We start from the raw sequence: 25,693 nt of genomic DNA, 5'->3' as shown, positions 1-25,693 counted from the left end.
TGGTCCTGGTCCCGGTCCCGGTTCTGGTTCTGGTTCTGGTCCTGGTTCTGGTTCTGGTCCCGGTTCTGGTCCTGGTTCTGGTTCTGGTTCTGGTCCTGGTTCTGGTTCTGGTCCCGGTTCTGGTCCTGGTTCTGGTTCTGGTCCTGGTTCTGGTTCTGGTTCTGGTTCTGGTTCTGGTCCCGGTTCTGGTCCTGGTCCCGGTTCCGGTCTCGGTCCTAGTGCTGGTCCTGGTCCTGGTCCTGGTCCTGGTCCCGGTCCCGGTTCTGGTCCTGGTTCCGGTCCTGGTCCTGGTCCCGGTTCTGGTCCTGGTCCCGGTTCCGGTCTCGGTCCTAGTGCTGGTCCTGGTCCTGGTCCCGGTCCCGGTTCTGGTCCTGGTTCCGGTCCTGGTCCTGGTCCCGGTTCTGGTCCTGGTCCCGGTTCCGGTCTCGGTCCTAGTGCTGGTCCTGGTCCTGGTCCCGGTCCCGGTTCTGGTCCTGGTTCCGGTTCGGGTTCTGGTTCCGGTCCTGGTCCTGGTCCCGGTTCTGGTCCTGGTTCTGGTCCCGGTTCTGGTTCTGGTGCGTCTTAAATACAGCAGGCTCCGCCAGGCACCGCCTCATTCCCGGATTTGTGCCTGAGCTGGAAGAGTTCAAGAATAGAACAGTGTCTGGACACGATGGAGGGCGAATGGCGACACCTGCTGGAGAGAAAGAAAGCTGCCGGTGCGTTCCTGTGATTCCTGTGAGGGCGACACTCCCGTCCAGCAGAGGGCGACACTCCCGTCCAGCAGAGGAACCGTGACTAGTCCTTTGCGCATGCGTCAGCCGGTTTCCCGTGTTTTTTGCATGTTTTTTGGAGACTTGTGCAGACTAAAGGAAGGTTCCGTGGATGGCAGTGAGCTTCCCCACGCCGCTCTCGTCCCACGCGGGCCGGGGACAGTTCAGGGACGTGTACGAGCCCGCGGAGGACACGTTTTTGTTGATAAACGCGCTCGAAAAAGACGCAGAGATGTTAAAGAGCTCGAGGTGAGAGACTCGCTTTGCGTGAGTCTTTAATAAAGACTCTTTAATAAAGAAGATCGATTGAAACAACAACAACAACAATAACAATAACATGAGTCATGTTTCCTCCAGTCCGAGTGTGTGCGTGGAAGTGGGCAGCGGCTCCGGAGTGGTGTCCGCGTTCCTGGCGTCTGTGCTGGGCCCTGCAGCTCTGTACATGTGAGTGTGACCCACTGTTAAAGCCTCACTACGACACTTTCTGCAGCTCTGTACATGTGAGTGTGACCCACTGTTAAAGCCTCACTACGACACTTTCTGCAGCTCTGTACATGTGAGTGTGACCCACTGTTAAAGCCTCACTACGACACTTTCTGCAGCTCTGTACATGTGAGTGTGACCCACTGTTAAAGCCTCACTACGACACTTTCTGCAGCTCTGTACATGTGAGTGTGACCCACTGTTAAAGCCTCACTACGACACTTTCTGCAGCTCTGTACATGTGAGTGTGACCCACTGTTAAAGCCTCACTACGACACTTTCTGCAGCTCTGTACATGTGAGTGTGACCCACTGTTAAAGCCTCACTACGACACTTTCTGCAGCTCTGTACATGTGAGTGTGACCCACTGTTAAAGCCTCACTACGACACTTTCTGCAGCTCTGTACATGTGAGTGTGACCCACTGTTAAAGCCTCACTACGACACTTTCTGCAGCTCTGTACATGTGAGTGTGACCCACTGTTAAAGCCTCACTACGACACTTTCTGCAGCTCTGTACATGTGAGTGTGACCCACTGTTAAAGCCTCACTACGACACTTTCTGCAGCTCTGTACATGTGAGTGTGACCCACTGTTAAAGCCTCACTACGACACTTTCTGCAGCTCTGTACATGTGAGTGTGACCCACTGTTAAAGCCTCACTACGACACTTTCTGCAGCTCTGTACATGTGAGTGTGACCCACTGTTAAAGCCTCACTACGACACTTTCTGCAGCTCTGTACATGTGAGTGTGACCCACTGTTAAAGCCTCACTACGACACTTTCTGCAGCTCTGTACATGTGAGTGTGACCCACTGTTAAAGCCTCACTACGACACTTTCTGCAGCTCTGTACATGTGAGTGTGACCCACTGTTAAAGCCTCACTACGACACTTTCTGCAGCTCTGTACATGTGAGTGTGACCCACTGTTAAAGCCTCACTACGACACTTTCTGCAGCTCTGTACATGTGAGTGTGACCCACTGTTAAAGCCTCACTACGACACTTTCTGCAGCTCTGTACATGTGAGTGTGACCCACTGTTAAAGCCTCACTACGACACTTTCTGCAGCTCTGTACATGTGAGTGTGACCCACTGTTAAAGCCTCACTACGACACTTTCTGCAGCTCTGTACATGTGAGTGTGACCCACTGTTAAAGCCTCACTACGACACTTTCTGCAGCTCTGTACATGTGAGTGTGACCCACTGTTAAAGCCTCACTACGACACTTTCTGCAGCTCTGTACATGTGAGTGTGACCCACTGTTAAAGCCTCACTACGACACTTTCTGCAGCTCTGTACATGTGAGTGTGACCCACTGTTAAAGCCTCACTACGACACTTTCTGCAGCTCTGTACATGTGAGTGTGACCCACTGTTAAAGCCTCACTACGACACTTTCTGCAGCTCTGTACATGTGAGTGTGACCCACTGTTAAAGCCTCACTACGACACTTTCTGCAGCTCTGTACATGTGTGACCTGCAGCATCTCACTCATATGTAGTGGACGTGATTATATTTGTAGTTTTACTACAAATGTTGCCTATATTAAAATGCATAATAACAATATAGTGATGTTTTTAATGTACTTCCTGGTTGGACACGCAGCTTTTTCCTGGTTATGATTTGACACATAATCCCTGATAAGATCTGTAGGTGAAGATGAGCGGTTCCCCCAAAACGAGGCTCAAATATTGTGTTTAAGCCCCTATAGTCAGTACCTCTTACTTAGAGTAGCTCCATGTTAGCAGCATCTTTAAAGTGTCAGCGCCACCTTGTGACCAGATGAGGAGGTACATTTGGCATGGTTAAACTATCAGAAAAATGTGTCACTAGGTTTGTTTAAGCAGAGCAAGGTGATGAAAGCATCTGCACTCTTCCTCCTCCTCTTCTCATCCAGGGACGGGACATTGAGACAGTGACTCATACAAGGACCTGGTGTTTCATCTTAACCACAAACTGGACTCATAACACAGACTGAACAGGAAGAGCCAGAGTGGGCTCCTCCTCCTGATTAGACTCAGGTCTTTTGGAGTGACAGGGCCACTCCTGACAAGGCCGCTCCTGACAGGGCCGCTCCTGACAGGGCCGCTCCTGATACCTTCTCCTCCTCTGTGGTGCATCAGCTCCTGTAGGTGTGGTCATCACAGAGGGAGAGGAAGAAGCTGGACAAAGCTCCGTCCTGGGCTGTGCTCTGGACTCGGTGCAGGAGGTGGGGGACAGAAGGGTCCTGGCTAAACTCACATCTATGCTGGACCATGAGTGTCGCCCCCTGCAGGACACTCTGTCCACTCTGGAGAGCAGCTTCAGTGGCTAATCCACTCTCGCTGTGTGAAGGAGACGTTTCACAGTCTGTCCTTCTGCTGCTGTCACACTCTACAACAAACACTGTCATACCCATGTGCAACACTGTCATACCCACGTGCAATACTGTCACACCCACGTGCAATACTGTCATACCCATGTGCAACACTGTCATACCCATGTGCAATACTGTCATACCCACGTGCAATACTGTCATACCCACGTGCAACACTGTCATACCCACGTGCAATACTGTCACACCCACGTGCAACACTGTCATACCCACGTGCAATACTGTCACACCCACGTGCAACACTGTCACACCCACGTGCAACACTGTCATACCCACGTGCAATACTGTCACACCCACGTGCAACACTGTCACACCCACGTGCAATACTGTCACACCCACGTGCAATACTGTCATACCCACGTGCAACACTGTCATACCCACGTGCAATACTGTCACACCCACGTGCAACACTGTCATACCCACGTGCAATACTGTCATACCCACGTGCAATACTGTCATACCCACGTGCAACACTGTCATACCCACGTGCAATACTGTCACACCCACGTGCAACACTGTCACACCCACGTGCAACACTGTCACACCCACGTGCAATACTGTCACACCCACGTGCAATACTGTCACACCCACGTGCAATACTGTCACACCCACGTGCAATACTGTCACACCCACGTGCAATACTGTCACACCCACGTGCAATACTGTCACACCCACGTGCAATACTGTCACACCCACGTGCAATACTGTCACACCCACGTGCAATACTGTTTTGCTCGTTCCATTATGTTCTGGTGTTTTGTTTTGCAGTTGCACAGATGTGAATGTTGCAGCTGCAAAATGCACAGCTCAGACCTCCTCCTGTAACCACGTCTCCCTGCAGCCGCTCATCACTCATCTGGTCAGTTTCATTCAGTTTTTACATATTCATGTCCAAACTCTTGCTTGTAATGACTTGTCTTCAGGTCGATGGCCTGTTGCCTCGGCTGAAAGGCAAAGTGGATGTTTTGCTCTTTAACCCGCCCTATGTGGCCACGCCCTCTGAGGAGGTGAGTGTCTGCTCTTTAACCCGCCCTATGTGGCCACGCCCTCTGAGGGGAGTGTCTGCTCTTTAACCCGCCCTATGTGGCCACGCCCTCTGAGGTGAGTGTCTGCTCTTTAACCCGCCCTATGTGGCCACGCCCTCTGAGGTGAGTGTCTGCTCTTTAACCCGCCCTATGTGGCCACGCCCTCTGAGGGGAGTGTCTGCTCTTTAACCCGCCCTATGTGGCCACGCCCTCTGAGGAGGTGAGTGTCTGCTCTTTAACCCGCCCTATGTGGCCACGCCCTCTGAGGTGAGTGTCTGCTCTTTAACCCGCCCTATGTGGCCACGCCCTCTGAGGAGGTGAGTGTCTGCTCTTTAACCCGCCCTATGTGGCCACGCCCTCTGAGGTGAGTGTCTGCTCTTTAACCCGCCCTATGTGGCCACGCCCTCTGAGGGGAGTGTCTGCTCTTTAACCCGCCCTATGTGGCCACGCCCTCTGAGGAGGTGAGTGTCTGAGAGGTGGACTGTAACTGGAATGTTCTTCTTTCTGTTGAACATGCCTAACATCACAAATGTTGCTTTGTATTCTAGTATTCGTCTTTTGAGTGGCAGGTGGGCAGTATTTCTTTGTTTTGAGTGGCAGGTGGGCAGTTCAGGTATAGAGGCGGCTTGGGCTGGAGGGGAAAGAGGAAGAGAGGTTGTGGACAAATTCCTGCCTGTGGTCTCCGAACTCTTGTCCAAAAAAGGGCTGTTTTACCTGATCACCATCCTGGAGAACAACCCAGGTGAGTGCAAGAGTCACTGCGTTTCTCTCTTAATCCTCTGTAAATGTCAAGTCTTTCTCAACAGATGAAATGATCAGTATTTTGGGGCAGTGTGGACTGAGAGGAGAAACCTGTTTGAGCACCAGAGCTGGAAATGAGCGACTGTCCGTGCTGCGCTTCAGCTGGAACGAGGAGCACGAGGCTGAACGGTATTGGTCCTTGTGTGGGACAGTGTAGCACGTGCATCCTTATGACACCAGCAGTAACAAAGTCCATTTAGAGCTGGAGCGCTGCAGGAGGTTTATTTTAGTTTACGCTCCTTTAAGTCTGGCCATCTTGAAATGTGGGATCTGCTTTTTCTAAACTACAAACCTAATTTACTTAAATGAAGATTCAGATGATGCACTTTGTTCTTTTTAATCAAGAGAGCCAATCCTGTGAAAGCATCGAGCACGATGGAAGAATAATGTTCATCAAATTAAGATTGAAAGTGATTTTTATTGATTTGGACAAAAACACAATCAAATCCTACTCGAGACAAAATGTGATGAACATTTATCTCTACGATGCACGAGTCAAACTGTCTAAGATCAGCACTTCTTAGTAGTGGAATGTATCTGGTGTAACAGTGACTCTACAGATGATCTACACTTATGTGTTCCAGCTGATATGTCCGTCTTCTCCAAGTCGCACGGCGCCACTGGCCACGAGCTCCACGGCGGCCGGAAACGCTCGATGTTCGGCCTCCCGGATCCTGTGGCACAAAGTCTCCTCTGTGTCGTGACTGAGCACTGGCACCGTCTCCTGGACAATAATGGCTCCTGCATCCACCTCCTCCTGCACCAGACACCAGTAAAGCACAGGAGGACGACCGCTGTACTAAAACCATCAAGTACTCACCGCTACAAAGTGGACGGTGCAGCCGCTGACCCGCACCCCGGCCTGCAGCGCCTGTTTCTGGGCGTTCACTCCCTTGAACGAAGGCAGTAAAGAGGGGTGGATGTTAAGTAGCTTTCCTGTAACAAGTTAATACAAGGAACATTACTTTCCAGTACAAAACAAATGAATAAATGGTGAAATAAAACTTGCGGCCTAAATATTCTATCATTCACCAGTCCATTTGTTGACAAAGCTCCCGGTCAGGATCCTCATGAAGCCGGCCAGGCAGACCAGCTCCACTCCAAACTCCTCTAGCACACGGTCAATGGTTCCATCAAACTCCGCCCTGCTCCCATACAACTTGTGGTCTACAACCTGTTCAAGCAGATTCTCTTTGTCACATGACTGAATGGTGAGTGCACACATGTGGCGTGGTTTACCCGTGTCTGGATGCCGGCCAGTGCTGCCCTCTTGAGCCCTTGTACTCCCGGTCTGTTTGAAATGACCACCACTATCTCTGCAGAGCTGGACGGGCGTCTGGCCTGCTCCAGCAGCGCCTGCAGGTTTGTGCCTGACAGAACAACTAGGTTTGTAGCCCATTTTAACCTTCAACATTTCCACAAACACTGTTTCAAACCTGTGCCAGAGATGAGGACTCCCACTCTCTTCTTTAAGCGTGGTGTGACCTTTCCACCATGGCCATTTTTCTCCAGCTTTACATCTGCAGTAGCGCCGCCTCCTGAGTTCACAAGGCTTTGTTTCAGATTACGAACCACCACGTTGTCTGCGCCTGAAAACACATGACATTAAAGAGGACATGTTATGCATAATCATCTTTAATGAGCGTTTAACCTCGTGACAGTGGTTTTTAATCCTCTTTAGTCCTGACACTGAGGCTTCATTTGTCTAAAACAACTGAATGACACATGGAGTTCTAAAATGTCACGTAGCCACTTTTCACAGAGAACAATCCGCTGCGTGTTACAGTGAGACGTCACTCTGAGGAGGCGGGGCTTATATTCTGCCCTTTTGAACAGGAAGTCAATGGACCCGATTCATTTGGGGCCAAACTGTTCAATGTAATAACACCTTTGGATCATCTACCAGTCTCTTTAGATTGATAACACACCGAGCTGCTTTTTGGCCAACGAGCCCACGATCCAGGCCTCTTCGAAGGCTTGCAGTTGCCGCAGGACTCTCTGAGCGTCCAGGGGGGCCACCACTAAAACGGCCCCCAGCCCACAGTTGAACGTACGAGACATTTCCTCCTCGCTTAGGCCTCCTTCTCTGTGCAGCCAGGAGAACACGGGCGGGATGCTCCAATGGGACGCATCTAAAACACAAATGTACAGTAGAAAAACAGGACATTCTTCAAAGCCGTCACAGATGTGCCACTTGAACAAACCAAGATGGGCCGCCAGCTCAGGGGGCAGCACCCGAGGGATGTTCTCCACCAGCCCTCCACCTGTGATGTGTGCGTAGGCCTTCACTGCTCCACTCTTCAGCACGGGCAGCAGCAGGCCGCTGTAGATCTTTGTAGGCGTCAAGAGAACGTCACCTGGAAAAAGGTTCCATTCATGTCAGATATTATAATGACCACCTGACCAGCCAGTTCCCTGTGAATTCAATTCAATTTATTTTTGTAGTGCAATATATTCAAATGTACGAGTCCTTGACTTGTTTTACAGGCTTCACGGTTCAGGAAAACATATCGAATTGACATTTTTCAATATTTTTAAGTGTTACAATTAGTTTTAATTATGGGATTCTGTTTTATTTTTTCTTTCAACGATTTTGATTGGATGGCGATTCATCTCTTAGCCCTAAATTACAGATCAATATTGAGGAACAGGTGATAGTGTTTGTGACACTGATATTGAACATGGCACTGTAGAGTCCTCCACAAGAGGAGCAGAGCTGCCTTTGATCAACATGTTCTGGCCTTAGTTACATACCAACAGTGTGTCCTGCTTTGCCAAAAGGAGATGGCGAGCTGTAGGTGAGCTTCGCCCGCTCCAGGACTCTGCGCACCAAGCTAAAGCCGTTGCTATGCACTCCCGATGAGGCGATCCCAATCACAAGATCTCCCTCGGCCATGTCCCCCAGTCTGGGCAGCAGTGCGCCTCTTTCCGCCGCGCCCACGCAGAACCCAGCCAGGTCATACTCACCCACGGGGTACACGCCGGGCATTTCTGCTGTTTCACCACCTGCAAGTCACAAAGGAAGAAAAACACCTCATTAAAGTTCTGCCTTAGTGTGGAACATTCCAGGACACGGGCAGGACGTGACTCCATCAGAAAAGTTACACTGTGCACCTCTAAATTTCAATACATTGTTCCTGTTTTTTACTCCAGGGACTGATAATGAACTCCTTCATTTAGGAAACATTATATTATTTATATCTATATATCTATCTATCTATATATATCAAAAGGCAAAACACTGAATATTGCACAGTATCTCTGCTGATCCTAGCACTGCACTGAGATGTCTGGGATCTATAATATGATCTATATTATGATATATAATATGATCTAAGCTATAATATGGTCTATATTATGATCTATGATATGATCTATGTTCTATAATATGATCTATGATATGATATATGATATGATATATGATCTATATTATGATATATACTGTATCAGAAAAGTGCAGAGCCAAGAACAGCAAAGACACAGAATCCTCCAGCTAAAAAGACCGAGACCCGGACATAGGACCAGACCTAGATTAATCTGTGCAGATGTTTGAGTCCGTACCAAGCAGAGCACAGCCTGCCAGCTCACACGCTTTAGCAATTCCCCCAACGACCTGAGCGGCCACGCCCACGTCCAGCCGGCCGCAGGAGAAGTAGTCCAGGAAAAACAGAGGCTCAGCACCGTGAGCCAGAACATCATTGACACACATGGCGACCAGGTCCTGACCAAGGCCCTCGTGCCGCTCACACGCCTGAGCGATCTGAAACACAGTCAGGTCAGTCTGGACATGTCCCAATGAGTCATTCACTTGGATTTATTCAGGACTAAACCCGGTTCATCCAACACAAAACCACATGTTCATTTAGAGTTTTATCATTAAAGGTGTTTTTTCTTGACATGGAGCTTTTAAAGTCAAATATGCAAACTTTTTGTCTCTTTGAAAATGCTTTGCTTTGAATGTTCCACAGTATGTCTTAGATAAGAGAACCTTTATTTGTCCCACAATGGGGAAATTCCAGTGTTGCAACACAGATTAGGTTCAGAAGTATAAAAAACAAATTGAAAACACTGCTCCAGCAGACCACACCTACAGGAGCTGATGCACCACAGAGTCATAGAAGGTCTTCAGGAGTGGCCCTGTCAGAAGCGGCCCTGTCAGGAGCGGCCCTGTCAGGAGCGGCCCTGTCAGGAGCGGCCCTGTCAGGAGCGGCCCTGTCACTCAAAGACCTGAGTCTCCTCAGGAGGTGGAGCCGACTCTGGCTCTTCCTGTTCAGTCTGTGTTGAGTCCAGTTTGTGGTTCAGATGAAACACCAGGTCCACCAGAGTCACTCTCTCAATGTCCCGTCCCTGGTGAGGGGGGCGTGGCCTGTCCCGTCCCTGGATGTTCACTGGTGAGGGAGGCGTGGCCTGTCCCGTCCCTGGATGTTCACTGGTGAGGGAGGCATGGCCTGTCCCGTCCCTGGATGTCCCTGGATGTTCACTGGTGAGGGGGGCGTGGCCTCTCCTTGGTCTTCTGCGTTGATGAGGAGGAGGTTCCACAAAGTCCTGCTCCAGTCCTCTGTCCTCTGTCCTCCACATCATCGTCTGTGATGAGTCCCATGATGGCAGAGTGGTCAGAGAACTTCTGCAGGACACAGCTGTCCATGTCTGAGGTCTGCAGTGTAGAGGGTGAAGAGAAAGGGCGCGAGGACAGTGCCCTGGGGCCGCACCGCAGGTCCCCCGCACCGCAGGGCCCCCGCACCGCAGGTCCCCCGCACCGCAGGGCCCCCGCACCGCAGGTCCGAGTGTCAGACACACAGTCCCGTGCTCTCACAAACTGGGGTCGGTCTGTGAGGTCGTCCAGGATCCACTTTGCAGGTCGTACTCCACACCAGCCGTCTCCAGCTTGTCCCTCAGGAGCCGTCTCCAGCTTGTCCCTCAGGAGCCGTCTCCAGCTTGTCCCTCAGGAGCCGTCTCCAGCTTGTCCCTCAGGAGCTGATGGTGTTGAAGGCGCTGGAGAGATGAAAGAACAGGATCCTCACAGAGCTGCCAGGCTTCTCCAGGTGAGAGAGAGAGCGGTGCAGCAGGAGATGACGGCGTCCTCCACTCCGATGTCAGGACGTGTACAAACTGCAGTGGGTCCTGAGCTCACGGTGGAGCGAAGGTGGTCCAGGACCAGCTCCAGTGTCTTCATCAGTTTTGTGATTTCTTCCATGTCTTTGTGACTTTAATACATTTTCTTTCCTGTTGTGAAGCACTTTAATTGCCTTGTGTGTGAACTGTGCTTATGGCATTAAACTAATTTATTCATTAACAGATGTTTTTATTGCTGAAGAAAACCCATTAAAATGCATTTTGACTGACTCGCCTCTGCACAGATCTGACCTGTAACTTGGCCAGGTTGCGTCACCTGCTCATCTCAAGTTTAATGCTGTAGTGCGGAACATTCCGGGCAAAGCAGTAACATCTTCTATACAAGATACAGACTTTCAACAAACTCAGTTCAGACAAATAGAAAAGTTAAACCGACATTAAAGAGATGAAGCAGGTAAAAGTCATTTACCTTGAGTTTAGTCCCGACTCCATCAGTGCCAGAAACTAAGACGGGATCAACGAACCCGGCGGCCTTCAGGTCGAACAGCCCGGCGAAGCCTCCCAGCTCCGCATTACATCCTGTGCAATCACAAAGCACTGGAGCTACTCTTCTGTCACACATGTGCAATCACAAAGCACTGGAGCTACTCTTCTGTCACACATGTGCAATCACAAAGCACTGGAGCTACTCTTCTGTCGCACATGTGCAATCACAAAGCACTGGAGCTACTCTTCTGTCGCACATGTGCAATCACAAAGCACTGGAGCTACTCTTCTGTCACACATGTGCAATCACAAAGCACTGGAGCTACTCTTCTGTCGCAGATGTGCAATCACAAAGCACTGGAGCTACTCTTCTGTCACACATGTGCAATCACAAAGCACTGGAGCTACTCTTCTGTCGCAGATGTGCAATCACAAAGCACTGGAGCTACTCTTCTGTCACAGATGTGCAATCACAAAGCACTGGAGCTACTCTTCTGTCGCAGATGTGCAATCACAAAGCACTGGAGCTACTCTTCTGACACAGATGTGCAATCACAAAGCACTGGAGCTACTCTTCTGTCGCAGATGTGCAATCACAAAGCACTGGAGCTACTCTTCTGTCGCAGATGTGCAATCACAAAGCACTGGAGCTACTCTTCTGACACAGATGTGCAATCACAAAGCACTGGAGCTACTCTTCTGACACAGATGTGCAATCACAAAGCACTGGAGCTACTCTTCTGTTACACATGTGCAATCACAAAGCACTGGAGCTACTCTTCTGTCACAGATGTGCAATCACAAAGCACTGGAGCTACTCTTCTGTCGCACATGTGCAATCACAAAGCACTGGAGCTACTCTTCTGACACAACTGCAAAATAAGCTCATATCAACAAACACAATACGTACCAGAACGAGCCGTCGCTTTTGCCATCGGTTTGATCAAATCCACCAGCGCGTTCCCGGCCGCCACGTCCACTCCACTGTCCTTATAGGTCAGGCCTCTGAACAGGTATAGAGTATAGAAGTATGTTAGCATAGAAGTATGTAGTATAGTATAGAAGTATATTAGTATAGAAGTATGTAGTATAGAAGTATGTTAGTATAGAAGTATATTAGTATAGAAGTATGTAGTATAGTATAGAAGTATATTAGTATAGAAGTATGTAGTATAGTATAGAAGTATGTTAGTATAGAAGTATATTAGTATAGAAGTATATTAGTATAGAAGTATGTAGTATAGTATAGAAGTATGTAGTATAGTATAGAAGTATGTTTGTATAGAAGTATGTTTGTATAGAAGTATATAGTATAGAAGTATATAGTATAGTATGTAAGTATAGTATAGAAGTATGTTAGTATAGAAGTATATTAGTATAGAAGTATGTTTGTATAGAAGTATATAGTATAGAAGTATATAGTATAGAAGTATGTAGTATAGTATATAAGTATGTAAGTATAGTATAGAAGTATGTTAGTATAGAAGTATGTTAGTATAGAAGTATGTAAGTTTAGAAGTATGTAGTATAGAAGTATGTAGTATAGTATAGAAGTATGTAGTATAGTATAGAAGTATGTTTGTATAGAAGTATATAGTATAGAAGTATATAGTATAGAAGTATGTAGTATAGTATATAAGTATGTAAGTATAGTATAGAAGTATGTTAGTATAGAAGTATATTAGTATAGAAGTATGTAAGTTTAGAAGTATGTAGTATAGAAGTATATAGTATAGTATAGAAGTATGTTAGTATAGAAGTATGTTAGTATAGAAGTATGTAGTATAGAAGTATGTTAGTTTAGAAGTATGTTAGTATAGTATGTAAGTATAGAAGTATGTAGTATAGAAGTATATAGTATAGTATAGAAGTATGTAGTATAGAAGTATGTAGTATAGAAGTATATAGTATAGTAGTATATAGTATAGAAGTATGTTAGTATAGAAGTATGTAGTATAGTATAGAAGTATGTAGTATAGTATCGAAGTATGTTAGTATAGAAGTATGTAGTATAGAAGTATATAGTATAGTAGTATATAGTATAGAAGTATGTTAGTATAGAAGTATGTAGTATAGTAGTATGTAGTATAGAAGTATGTAGTATAGAAGTATGTAGTATAGTATAGAAGTATGTAAGTATAGTATAGAAGTATGTTAGTATAGAAGTATGTAGTATATGTAGTGTAGTATATGTAGTATAGTATAGAAGTATGTAGTATAGTATAGAAGTATGTAGTATAGTATAGAAGTATGTATGTTAGTATAGAAGTATGTTAGTATAGAAGTATGTTAGTATAGAAGTATGTTAGTATAGAAGTATGTTAGTATAGAAGTATGTTAGTATAGAAGTATGTTAGTATAGAAGTATGTAGTATAGAAGTATATAGTAAAGAAGTATGTAGTAACATACATTTTGACTGGACTAAAGAGTTAAGGTTTGGACCTGTGCTGGGTCAGAAAGGCGATGGCGCGGTGCCCGATGTCACGTCTGAACACGGCTCCGGGGAAGCCCACTGCCGCCACTCCCTTATTGGCCGCCTCCAAAGCTGAATCCAGAGATGATTGGACGGCTGTGACTGTAAGGACACGCCCACCGCTGGAAACTACGGCCCCGTCTTTGAGAGCCGTGCCAGCGTGGAACACCAGTACTCCTGCGTCTTGAACTTGGGAGAGACCTAAAAAAACAAGACGATTTAACAGCGGAAACCCTTTCAAAATAAGGTTTTGAATGCTCCAGTTTTGTCTGTTCTACCTGTGATTTGCACCCCCTTGTTGTAGGAGCCCGGGTATCCGGCGCTGGCCATGACCACCGTGACTGCAGAGCTCTCCTGGTGCCACATGGGGGCGTTTGAGGCCAGTTTACCGTTGATGGTGTTCATGAGGACTTCATACAGGTCCGACTTGAGCAGAGGCATCAGTACCTGGAATAAAACACGTGCAGAACAACTATATGAACAAGAAGCTCAACAACAAACTCATTTTAGGAGCAGACCTGGCACTCTGGATCTCCAAATCGACAGTTGAACTCTAAAACTTTGGGGCCGTCCTTAGTCAGCATCAGTCCGGCGTAAAGAACACCTGAACGCAGAGAAAGCGGAAAGACAATTCATGGCATTTTGAACGGTTTTAAAATGGTTGTGAAATGTTCTTTATTGAAGGTGTTCCAGACTCTGGAACGTCCTTGAATCATTCCCATTCCAGAACTTTCACTTCACCAAATGAAATAAAAGATACAATATTCATTCACATTTCTTCAGGCTGAGGTTTAGGTTTGTCATGCCGTTTACAGCTGGAACTCGTGACGTTGAAGTGGGAAATAACTAGCGGTGAAAGAGTACTGCACATTTGTACTCAAGTAAAAAGTACTCAGTAACTTTAACTATAAAAAACAGAATAAATAGACCTAGACCAGAGCGTGACAGAGAGAACAATTACAGGCCAAACTGTTTAAAAATAGACTCAAACTCTATTCCGTTACAGTAACGTTTGTAATTACTTTCCAACCTCAAGACGCAGCACTGGCTCATTTTAGAGACTTTAAAGTGTGTTACTCCCATAAGTGCATTTCAAGTTCCACTTCTATACTTGAAATTCTAAAAAGGTAAAGCTCTGGTCCCGCGGTGGACTCGCCCGTGTAGGGCGCTCACCCTGGTCCCGCGGTGGACTCGCCCTACCCTCGGTGGACTCGCCCTACCCGCGGTGGACTCGCCCGTGTAGGGCGCTCACCCTGGTCCCGCGGTGGACTCGCCCGTGTAGGGCGCTCACCCTGGTCCCGCGGTGGACTCGCCCGTGTAGGGCGCTCACCCTGGTCCCGCGGTGGACTCGCCCGTGTAGGGCGCTCACCTGGGTCCCGCGGTGGACTCGCCCGTGTAGGGCGCTCACCCGGGTCCCGCGGTGGACTCGCCCGTGTAGGGCGCTCACCCGGGTCCCGCGGTGGACTCGCCCGTGTAGGGCGCTCACCCTGGTCCCGCCCGTGTAGGGCGCTCACCCGTGTAGGGCGCTCACCCTGGTCCCGCCCGTGTAGGGCGCTCACCCGTGTAGGGCGCTCACCCTGGTCCCGCGGTGGACTCGCCCGTGTAGGGCGCTCACCCAGGTCCCGCGGTGGACTCGCCCGTGTAGGGCGCTCACCCTGGTCCCGCGGTGGACTCGCCCGTGTAGGGCGCTCACCCTGGTCCCGCGGTGGACTCGCCCGTGTAGGGCGCTCACCCTGGTCCCGCGGTGGACTCGCCCGTGTAGGGCGCTCACCCTGGTCCCGCGGTGGACTCGCCCGTGTAGGGCGCTCACCCTGGTCCCGCGGTGGACTCGCCCGTGTAGGGCGCTCACCCTGGTCCCGCGGTGGACTCGCCCGTGTAGGGCGCTCACCCGGGTCCCGCGGTGGACTCGCCCGTGTAGGGCGCTCACCCGGGTCCCGCGGTGGACTCGCCCGTGTAGGGCGCTCACCCGGGTCCCGCGGTGGTCTCGCCCGTGTAAGGCGCTCACCCTGGTCCCGCGGTGGACTCGCCCGTGTAGGGCGCTCACCCTGGTCCCGCGGTGGACTCGCCCGTGTAGGGCGCTCACCCTGGTCCCGCGGTGGACTCGCCCGTGTAGGGCGCTCACCCTGGTCCCGCGGTGGACTCGCCCGTGTAGGGCGCTCACCCTGGTCCCGCGGTGGACTCGCCCGTGTAGGGCGCTCACCCTGGTCCCGCGGTGGACTCGCCCGTGTAGGGCGCTCACCCTGGTCCCGCGATGGACTCGCCCGTGTAGGGCGCTCACCCTGGTCCCGCGGTGGACTCGCCCGTGTGGGGCGCTCACCCGGGTCCCGCGGTGGACTCACCTGTGTAGGGCGCTCCCTCCTCCCTCATCCCGTCCACAGTCTTCTGCAGGACGTGGTCTCTGATGTCCTGGAGCAGCTGCTGGTTCACCTGCACAAACAAGCCCAGTGTCACAGAAGCAGCCCAACCCGTTACCATGTGAGGAGCCCGCTGTACCTGAGGGGTGGGGCAGTAGGCACCCATCCCGCCCGTGTTTGGCCCCAAGTCGCCGTCCTGCAGTCGCTTGTGATCTTGTGCCGGGGGCATGGGAGAAACTGAGACGCCGTCGCTGAAGCAAAGACACTACAAAAAGACAAAGAGCATTAAAGACGTGCAGTGGTGTTGTTGGTACTGTTAAAGGAGTGGTGGTGGTGTTGGTACTGTTAAAGGAGCGGTGGTGTTGTTGGTACTGTTAAAGGAGCGGTGGTGTTGTTGGTACTGTTAAAGGAGCGGTGGTGTTGTTGGTACTGTTAAAGGAGCGGTGGTGGTGTTGGTACTGTTAAAGGAGCGGTGGTGTTGTTGGTACTGTTAAAGGAGCGGTGGTGGTGTTGGTACTGTTAAAGGAGCGGTGGTGGTGTTGGTACTGTTAAAGGAGCGGTGGTGGTGTTGGTACTGTTAAAGGAGCGGTGGTGTTGTTGGTACTGTTAAAGGAGCGGTGGTGGTGTTGGTACTGTTAAAGGAGCGGTGGTGTTGTTGGTACTGTTAAAGGAGCGGTGGTGTTGTTGGTACTGTTAAAGGAGCGGTGGTGTTGTTGGTACTGTTAAAGGAGCGGTGGTGTTGTTGGTACTGTTAAAGGAGCGGTGGTGTTGTTGGTACTGTTAAAGGAGCGGTGGTGTTGTTGGTACTGTTAAAGGAGCGGTGGTGGTGTTGGTACTGTTAAAGGAGCGGTGGTGGTGTTGGTACTGTTAAAGGAGCGGTGGTGTTGTTGGTACTGTTAAAGGAGCGGTGGTGTTGTTGGTACTGTTAAAGGAGCGGTGGTGTTGTTGGTACTGTTAAAGGAGCGGTGGTGTTGTTGGTACTGTTAAAGGAGCGGTGGTGTTGTTGGTACTGTTAAAGGAGCGGTGGTGTTGTTGGTACTGTTAAAGGAGCGGTGGTGTTGTTGGTACTGTTAAAGGAGCGGTGGTGTTGTTGGTACTGTTAAAGGAGCGGTGGTGTTGTTGGTACTGTTAAAGGAGCGGTGGTGTTGTTGGTACTGTTAAAGGAGCGGTGGTGTTGTTGGTACTGTTAAAGGAGCGGTGGTGTTGTTGGTACTGTTAAAGGAGCGGTGGTGGTGTTGGTACTGTTAAAGGAGCGGTGGTGGTGTTGGTACTGTTAAAGGAGCGGTGGTGGTGTTGGTACTGTTAAAGGAGCGGTGGTGGTGTTGGTACTGTTAAAGGAGCGGTGGTGGTGTTGGTACTGTTAAAGGAGCGGTGGTGGTGTTGGTACTGTTAAAGGAGCGGTGGTGTTGTTGGTACTGTTAAAGGAGCGGTGGTGTTGTTGGTACTGTTAAAGGAGCGGTGGTGGTGTTGGTACTGTTAAAGGAGAGGTGGTGGTGTTGGTACTGTTAAAGGAGCGGTGGTGTTGTTGGTACTGTTAAAGGAGCGGTGGTGTTGTTGGTACTGTTAAAGGAGCGGTGGTGTTGTTGGTACTGTTAAAGGAGCGGTGGTGGTGTTGGTACTGTTAAAGGAGCGGTGGTGGTGTTGGTACTGTTAAAGGAGCGGTGGTGGTGTTGGTACTGTTAAAGGAGCGGTGGTGGTGTTGGTACTGTTAAAGGAGCGGTGGTGTTGTTGGTACTGTTAAAGGAGTGGTGGTGGTGTTGGTACTGTTAAAGGAGTGGTGGTGGTGTTGGTACTGTTAAAGGAGTGGTGGTGGTGTTGGTACTGTTAAAGGAGCGGTGGTGGATTTAGTGGGACTCACAGACACTTCCTGGCCCTCCAGCAGCTCCTCCACCACCACAGTTTCCCCGGCACAACCAAAGGCCCCGCCCTGAAACACAGCATTCACTTCAACAACTGCAGAAAGCAGCAATGACACTTTTAGTCATAAAGAACTCAACTTTATTCTTCAGACCGAGACGTGCTGGTCGTTTAAAGCCATAAAAACACAGAGCAAGAGCAGTTTCTCAGTTAAAAGGTGGTATGTATGGACGATTTTTTTTCAGCAATTTTTGTATCATATTTCCTCGTGGCGTGGATAAATCATTTGTCCTGCCACGTTTCAATCATAAAACGCACCTGTCGCTCACCTGCAGCCGCGTCAGGCTCGTCCCCACGTTTCCGCGTGCCTAAGCGCATGGATCTATCATAATATAGTTCCCTCAGTGACGGGGCAAAATGAAGACGGAGAAAGACAGTTCGAGCTGACGCAGAAGTGGACAGAAATCTACGGGAGACGAGAGATGTGATGCGCTCTGTTGCGCTAATAAACAAACGCACGTGTGTGTTGTATCAGTCCACACGGGGGAGTGGCATGTGCACGGGGGAGTGGCATGAGCGACGTGTGTATGACGTGTGTGTGACATGTGTGTGACATGTGTGTGACATGTGTGTGACATGTGTGTGACATGAGCGACGTGTGTGTGACATGAGCGACGTGTGTGTGACATGAGCGACGTGTGTGTGACATGAGCGACGTGTGTGTGACATGTGTGTGTGACGTGTGTGTGTGACATGAGCGACGTGTGTGTGACATGAGCGACGTGTGTGTGACATGAGCGACGTGTGTGTGACATGAGCGACGTGTGTGTGACATGAGCGACGTGTGTGTGACATGAGCGACGTGTGTGTGACGTGTGTGTGACGTGTGTGTGACGTGAGTGTGACGTGTGTGTGACATGTGTGTGACATGAGCGACGTGTGTGTGACATGAGCGACGTGTGTGTGACATGTGTGTGTGACATGAGCGACGTGTGTGTGACATGAGCGACGTGTGTGACATGAGCGACGTGTGTGACATGAGCGACGTGTGTGTGACATGTGTGTGTGACGTGTGTGTGACATGTGTGACATGTGTGTGACATGAGCGACGTGTGTGTGACATGAGCGACGTGTGTGTGACGTGTGTGTGACATGAGCAACATGTGTGTGACATGAGCGACGTGTGTGTGACGTGTGTGACACGAGCGACGTGTGTGTGACATGAGCGACGTGTGTGTGACATGAGCGACGTGTGTGTGACATGTGTGTGTGACGTGTGTGTGACATGTGTGACATGTGTGTGACATGAGCGACGTGTGTGTGACATGAGCGACGTGTGTGTGACGTGTGTGTGACATGAGCAACATGTGTGTGACATGAGCGACGTGTGTGTGAGACGTGTGTGTGACATGTGTGTGACATGTGTGTGACATGTGTGTGACATGAGCGACGTGTGTGTGACATGAGCGACGTGTGTGTGACGTGTGTGTGACATGTGCGTGACATGTGTGTGACATGTGTGTGACATGAGCGACGTGTGTGTGACATGAGCGACGTGTGTGTGACGTGTGTGTGACATGAGCAACATGTGTGTGACATGAGCGACGTGTGTGTGAGACGTGTGTGTGACATGTGTGTGACATGTGTGTGACATGTGCGTGACATGTGTGTGACATGTGTGTGACATGAGCGACGTGTGTGACGTGTGTGACGTGTGTGACGTGTGTGTGACATGAGCGACGTGTGTGTGACATGAGCGACGTGTGTGACGTGTGTGACGTGTGTGTGACATGAGCGACGTGTGTGTGACATGAGCGACGTGTGTGTGACGTGTGTGTGACATGAGCGACGTGTGTGTGACATGAGCGACGTGTGTGTGACATGTGTGTGTGACATGTGTGTGTGACGTGTGTGTGTGACATGAGCGACGTGTGTGTGACATGAGCGACGTGTGTGTGACATGAGCGACGTGTGTGTGACATGAGCGACGTGTGTGTGACATGAGCGACGTGTGTGTGACATGAGCGACGTGTGTGTGACATGAGCGACGTGTGTGTGACATGAGCGACGTGTGTGACATGAGCGACGTGTGTGTGACATGAGCGACGTGTGTGACGTGTGTGACGTGTGTGTGACATGTGTGTGACGTGTGTGTGACGTGTGTGTGACATGTGTGTGACGTGTGTGTGACATGTGTGTGACGTGTGTGTGACATGTGTGTGACATGAGCGACGTGTGTGTGACATGAGCGACGTGTGTGTGACATGTGTGTGTGACGTGTGTGTGACATGTGTGACATGTGTGTGACATGAGCGACGTGTGTGTGACATGAGCGACGTGTGTGTGACATGAGCAACATGTGTGTGACATGAGCGACGTGTGTGTGAGACGTGTGTGTGACATGTGCGTGACATGTGTGTGACATGTGCGTGACATGTGTGTGACATGAGCGACGTGTGTGACGTGTGTGACGTGTGTGTGACATGTGTGTGACATGAGCGACGTGTGTGTGACATGAGCGACGTGTGTGACGTGTGTGTGACGTGTGTGACGTGTGTGTGACATGAGCGACGTGTGTGTGACATGAGCGACGTGTGTGTGACATGAGCAACATGTGTGTGACGTGTGTGTGACATGAGCAACATGTGTGACGTGTGTGACGTGTGTGTGACGTGTGCGACATGAGCGACGTGTGTGTGACGTGAGCGACGTGTGTGTGTGACATGTGTGTGACATGTGTGTGACATGAGCAACATGTGTGTGACATGAGCGACGTGTGTGTGAGACGTGTGTGTGACATGTGTGTGACATGAGCGACGTGTGTGTGACATGAGCGACGTGTGTGACGTGTGTGACGTGTGTGTGACATGTGTGTGACATGAGCGACGTGTGTGTGACATGAGCGACGTGTGTGACGTGTGTGTGACATGTGTGTGACATGAGCGACGTGTGTGTGACATGAGCGACGTGTGTGTGACATGTGTGTGTGACATGTGTGTGACATGAGCAACATGTGTGTGACGTGTGTGTGACATGAGCGACGTGTGTGTGAGACGTGTGTGTGACATGTGTGACGTGTGTGAGACGTGTGTGTGACGTGAGCGACGTGTGTGTGACATGTGTGTGACATGAGCGACGTGTGTGTAACGTGTGAGACGTGTGTGTGACGTGAGCGACGTGTGTGTGACATGTGTGTGACATGAGCGACGTGTGTGTAACGTGTGAGACGTGTGTGTGACATGAGCGACGTGTGTGTGACGTGAGCGACGTGTGTGTGACGTGAGCGACGTGTGTGTGACGTGAGCGACGTGTGTGTGACGTGAGCGACGTGTGTGTGACGTGTGTGTGACATGTGTGTGACATGTGTGTGACGTGTGTGTGACGTGTGTGTGTGACGTGTGTGTGTGACGTGTGTGTGTGACGTGTGTGTGTGACGTGTGTGTGACGTGTGTGTGACATGAGCGACGTGTGTGTGACGTGTGTGTGACATGAGCGACGTGTGTGTGACGTGTGTGTGACATGTGCGTGACATGTGCGTGACATGTGCGTGACGTGTGTGTGTGACGTGTGTGTGACATGAGCGACGTGTGTGTGTGACGTGTGCGTGACATGAGTGACACCTTCATGATGTCCAGGACCGCCTGACACGCCTCCTCCTTGTCTTTGGCCACGATCACGCCTTTCCCCGCCGCCAGCCCGCTCGCCTTCACCACCAGCGCTGGGAAGGACGCCCTGCAGCAGCACAGAGAGAGAACGACTTAAGCAGCAGCACAGAGAGAACGACTTAAGCAGCAGCACAGAGAGAGAACGACTTAAGCAGCAGCACAGAGAGAGAACGACTTAAGCAGCAGCACAGAGAGAGAACGACTTAAGCAGCAGCACAGAGAGAGAACGACTTAAGCAGCAGCACAGAGAGAACGACTTAAGCAGCAGCACAGAGAGAACGACTTAAGCAGCAGCACAGAGAGAGAACGACTTAAGCAGCAGCACAGAGAGAGAACGACTTAAGCAGCAGCACAGAGAGAGAACGACTTAAGCAGCAGCACAGAGAGAACGACTTAAGCAGCAGCACAGAGAGAACGACTTAAGCAGCAGCACAGAGAGAACGACTTAAGCAGCAGCATAGAGAGAACGACTTAAGCAGCAGCACAGAGAGAGAACGACTTAAGCAGCAGCACAGAGAGAGAACGACTTAAGCAGCAGCACAGAGAGAACGACTTAAGCAGCAGCACAGAGAGAGAACGACTTAAGCAGCAGCACAGAGAGAACGACTTAAGCAGCAGCACAGAGAGAGAACGACTTAAGCAGCAGCACAGAGAGAGAACGACTTAAGCAGCAGCACAGAGAAAACGACTTAAGCAGCAGCACAGAGAGAACGACTTAAGCAGCAGCACAGAGAGAACGACTTAAGCAGCAGCACAGAGAGAGAACGACTTAAGCAGCAGCACAGAGAGAGAACGACTTAAGCAGCAGCACAGAGAGAGAACGACTTAAGCAGCAGCACAGAGAGAACGACTTAAGCAGCAGCACAGAGAGAGAACGACTTAAGCAGCAGCACAGAGAGAACGACTTAAGCAGCAGCACAGAGAGAACGACTTAAGCAGCAGCACAGAGAGAGAACGACTTAAGCAGCAGCACAGAGAGAGAACGACTTAAGCAGCAGCACAGAGAGAGAACGACTTAAGCAGCAGCACAGAGAGAACGACTTAAGCAGCAGCACAGAGAGAACGACTTAAGCAGCAGCACAGAGAGAACGACTTAAGCAGCAGCACAGAGAGAACGACTTAAGCAGCAGCACAGAGAGAGAACGACTTAAGCAGCAGCACAGAGAGAACGACTTAAGCAGCAGCACAGAGAGAGAACGACTTAAGCAGCAGCACAGAGAGAGAACGACTTAAGCAGCAGCACAGAGAAAACGACTTAAGCAGCAGCACAGAGAGAACGACTTAAGCAGCAGCACAGAGAGAACGACTTAAGCAGCAGCACAGAGAGAGAACGACTTAAGCAGCAGCACAGAGAGAGAACGACTTAAGCAGCAGCACAGAGAGAGAACGACTTAAGCAGCAGCACAGAGAGAACGACTTAAGCAGCAGCACAGAGAGAGAACGACTTAAGCAGCAGCACAGAGAGAACGACTTAAGCAGCAGCACAGAGAGAGAACGACTTAAGCAGCAGCACAGAGAGAGAACGACTTAAGCAGCAGCACAGAGAAAACGACTTAAGCAGCAGCACAGAGAGAACGACTTAAGCAGCAGCACAGAGAGAACGACTTAAGCAGCAGCACAGAGAGAGAACGACTTAAGCAGCAGCACAGAGAGAGAACGACTTAAGCAGCAGCACAGAGAGAGAACGACTTAAGCAGCAGCACAGAGAGAACGACTTAAGCAGCAGCACAGAGAGAGAACGACTTAAGCAGCAGCACAGAGAGAGAACGACTTAAGCAGCAGCACAGAGAGAACGACTTAAGCAGCAGCACAGAGAGAACGACTTAAGCAGCAGCACAGAGAGAACGACTTAAGCAGCAGCAGAGAGAGAGAACGACTTTAGCTCGAGTCTGTTGCTCTCTTTTGTGGTGCATCACACTTGGACCAGTAAATATATTTAAATTAGATTACGTTCCTCTAAGTTGTATAAAATATACATTTAGTTTGTTTCATCCACGTGTGTTAAAGGCAATAACAGTGAGCGTCAGATGCACAACAGCAGCGCTCACGTTCGGATGTATTTGCAGGCGTCGTCCGGGCGGGTGAAGGAGCCGTAGCGAGCCGTAGGGATGTGGTGGCGCTCCATGAAGGCTTTGGAGTAGCTCTTACTGGCCTCCAGCTGGGCGGCCTTGGCGGAGGGGCCGAAACAGGGCACTCCGGCTGCGGTCAGGTCGTCCACCATCCCTAAACACAGCATATGTGCTCATTGTGAAGGGTCATTCATCTCAAAGCACTGACGGTCAAGCAGGTCAGACACTCACCTGCTGCGAGGGGCACCTCCGGGCCCACCACCACCAGCCCCACGTGGTGCTCCTTACAGAACTGAGCCAGGATGCTGTGGTTACTCACCGACACCTCTGCAAGCAAACAATACTGGTGACAGACATTAAAGGAGCCCCCCCCCCCCCCCCCCTCATACCGATAAGCCCCCCCCCCTCATACCGATAAGCCCCCCTCTGTCCAATAATCACAACCAAGTACAGGGATGTGGGCGGGGACAGGGGATAAGTGAAAACTGGACGTTTCTGAGCACTGGAGCCTCAGTTACAGGACAAAACAGGATTAACTCAAACATGCAGGATTTCATCAGATTAAGATCAGATTAAGATCAGATTATGATCAGATTATGATCAGATTATGATGAGGGAATGACATCACAACATGAAGTGGAGTCGTCTTTAAGAGATGGACATGTTCTAATGTCTTTATAGTTTAACTCACAACTGGACTTGTAACCCCGATGTACAGTGAGATAGTTAGCATTAGCCGTGTCCTAAAAGTGGTTTTGGTGGCGGTGGGCGTGTCCTACAGGTGGTTCAGTAGAGGTGGGCGTGTCCTACAAGTGGTTCAGTAGAGGTGGGCGTGTCCTACAGGTGGTTCAGTAGAGGTGGGCGTGTCCTACAAGTGGTTCAGTAGAGGTGGGCGTGTCCTACAAGTGGTTCAGTAGAGGTGGGCGTGTCCTACAAGTGGTTCAGTAGAGGTGGGCGTGTCCTACAAGTGGTTCAGTAGAGGTGGGCGTGTCCTACAAGTGGTTCAGTAGAGGTGGGCGTGTCCTACAAGTGGTTCAGTAGAGGTGGGCGTGTCTTAAAGGAGGAGTTACACTGGTGGAACTGAACTGATTGGATGAGTCTGGACCAGGCGTCGTTGGCTCATGTTTACCAGAGTTGCAGATCTTGCCACAGTTTGCCGTGCCTGCGTTGCCCGGGGCGACCAGCACATGTTGTACGCGTGGAGACTGGGCCAGTTTCCAGGCCAGAGCATGTTCTCGACCTCCACTGCCCACGACCAGCACCTTCTCCGCCATGACACCTGCACACAGACAGGACACAGACAGGACACAGACACTTTAATGACACAGTGACCTATGAAGACTCAGCTGACCTTTCCAACACAAACGATTCAATCGACCAGAACAATGACTCGAGCGAAGGTCATTTACATGAAACTGCAGCGCCAGCAACACGAGACTCTGCTGCTCCCATGATGCATTGCAATGTATGAGAGCGTTAACAATGTGTTTTTCAGTCCGTGTATAAACATTCTGTGTAATTTTATTAGAGATAGATATAGATAGATAGATATTAGTGGCTCTTGGGATGCACACTTCTCAGTGTCAGTGGCTCTGATTGGATAACTAACCCAAAGCACATGACTCTCACGCGGCTCATTAGAGATAACGTCTTCATCTTTGTCACGTTAATGAGCAGCACATGTGGACGTTAATCACAAAAGGACAGAAATGACATGACTTTGATTTTAAATCTTTTTAAAAGCCGTTCATCCGTTACAGACTCGAGCCTTAAATGCAGGAAGCAAATGAAGCAGCTTTGAGTTTTATTTCATGAGGAAAATCGAAAGATAAAAGTTCATAAAACATTAGGTTTAAAGCTTAAAACAGACTTTTGTGCATCACGGGAAAAAGCATCTTTACAACTTGTGGAAATGAAATATGTGACGTAACGAGAGGAAAGCGTCGGTCACTCACCTCAGAGTTAGTTTAGTGCAGAAAGTGTTCCAGCGGCGTGTCCCGGGTCCAGTGTCCTGTGTCCAGCTGCGTGTCCAGTGTCCAGTGTCCTGTGTCCAACTGCGTGTCCCGTGTCCAGTGTCCTGTGTCCAACTGCGTGTCCCGTGTCCAGTGTCCTGTGTCCAGCTGCGTGTCCCGTGTCCAGTGTCCTGTGTCCAGCTGCGTGTCCCGGGTCCAGTGTCCTGTGTCCCGTGTCCAGCGGCGTGTCCAGTGTCCAGCTCTGTTCTTCTGACCCGCTGCTCCTGACACAGTCGTGGTCAGACTCGGTGGTCAGACTGGTCAG

The 25,693-nt window shown here is 50.1% G+C and overlaps 2 protein-coding genes across 2 annotated transcripts; one reads left to right on the top strand and one right to left on the bottom strand.

Moving 5' to 3' along the window:
* The first annotated feature begins 789 nt into the window (after positions 1–789).
* Positions 790–6,112, top strand: hemk2 (HemK methyltransferase 2, ETF1 glutamine and histone H4 lysine). Its single transcript, XM_072448791.1, has 7 exons — positions 790–1,001; positions 1,110–1,196; positions 4,381–4,471; positions 4,536–4,619; positions 5,238–5,379; positions 5,444–5,567; positions 6,023–6,112. Exons 1-7 carry the CDS (start codon positions 865–867, stop codon positions 6,024–6,026), a joined length of 669 nt encoding a protein of 222 aa, XP_072304892.1. The 5' UTR covers positions 790–864; the 3' UTR covers positions 6,027–6,112.
* gart (phosphoribosylglycinamide formyltransferase) lies at positions 5,945–25,693 on the bottom strand. The gene is made up of 22 exons (XM_072448780.1): positions 25,372–25,693; positions 24,546–24,695; positions 23,648–23,743; positions 23,396–23,570; positions 21,303–21,414; positions 17,684–17,752; positions 15,965–16,090; positions 15,811–15,898; positions 13,990–14,075; positions 13,750–13,918; positions 13,441–13,672; positions 11,908–12,002; positions 10,981–11,090; positions 9,000–9,198; positions 8,193–8,444; positions 7,643–7,795; positions 7,367–7,570; positions 6,875–7,027; positions 6,678–6,808; positions 6,471–6,612; positions 6,259–6,374; positions 5,945–6,195 (listed from the first exon to the last, which is right to left on the bottom strand). Exons 2-22 carry the CDS (start codon positions 24,688–24,690, stop codon positions 6,010–6,012), a joined length of 3,039 nt encoding a protein of 1,012 aa, XP_072304881.1. The 5' UTR covers positions 24,691–24,695; positions 25,372–25,693; the 3' UTR covers positions 5,945–6,009.

The sequence above is a fragment of the Eucyclogobius newberryi genome, unplaced genomic scaffold (genome assembly GCF_026437365.1).
Source record: "Eucyclogobius newberryi isolate DKJ021-1_F unplaced genomic scaffold, fEucNew1.0.hap1 SCAF_1, whole genome shotgun sequence".
NCBI lineage: Eukaryota > Metazoa > Chordata > Actinopteri > Gobiiformes > Gobiidae > Eucyclogobius > Eucyclogobius newberryi.
This window is presented reverse-complemented; position numbering and strand designations above follow the sequence as displayed.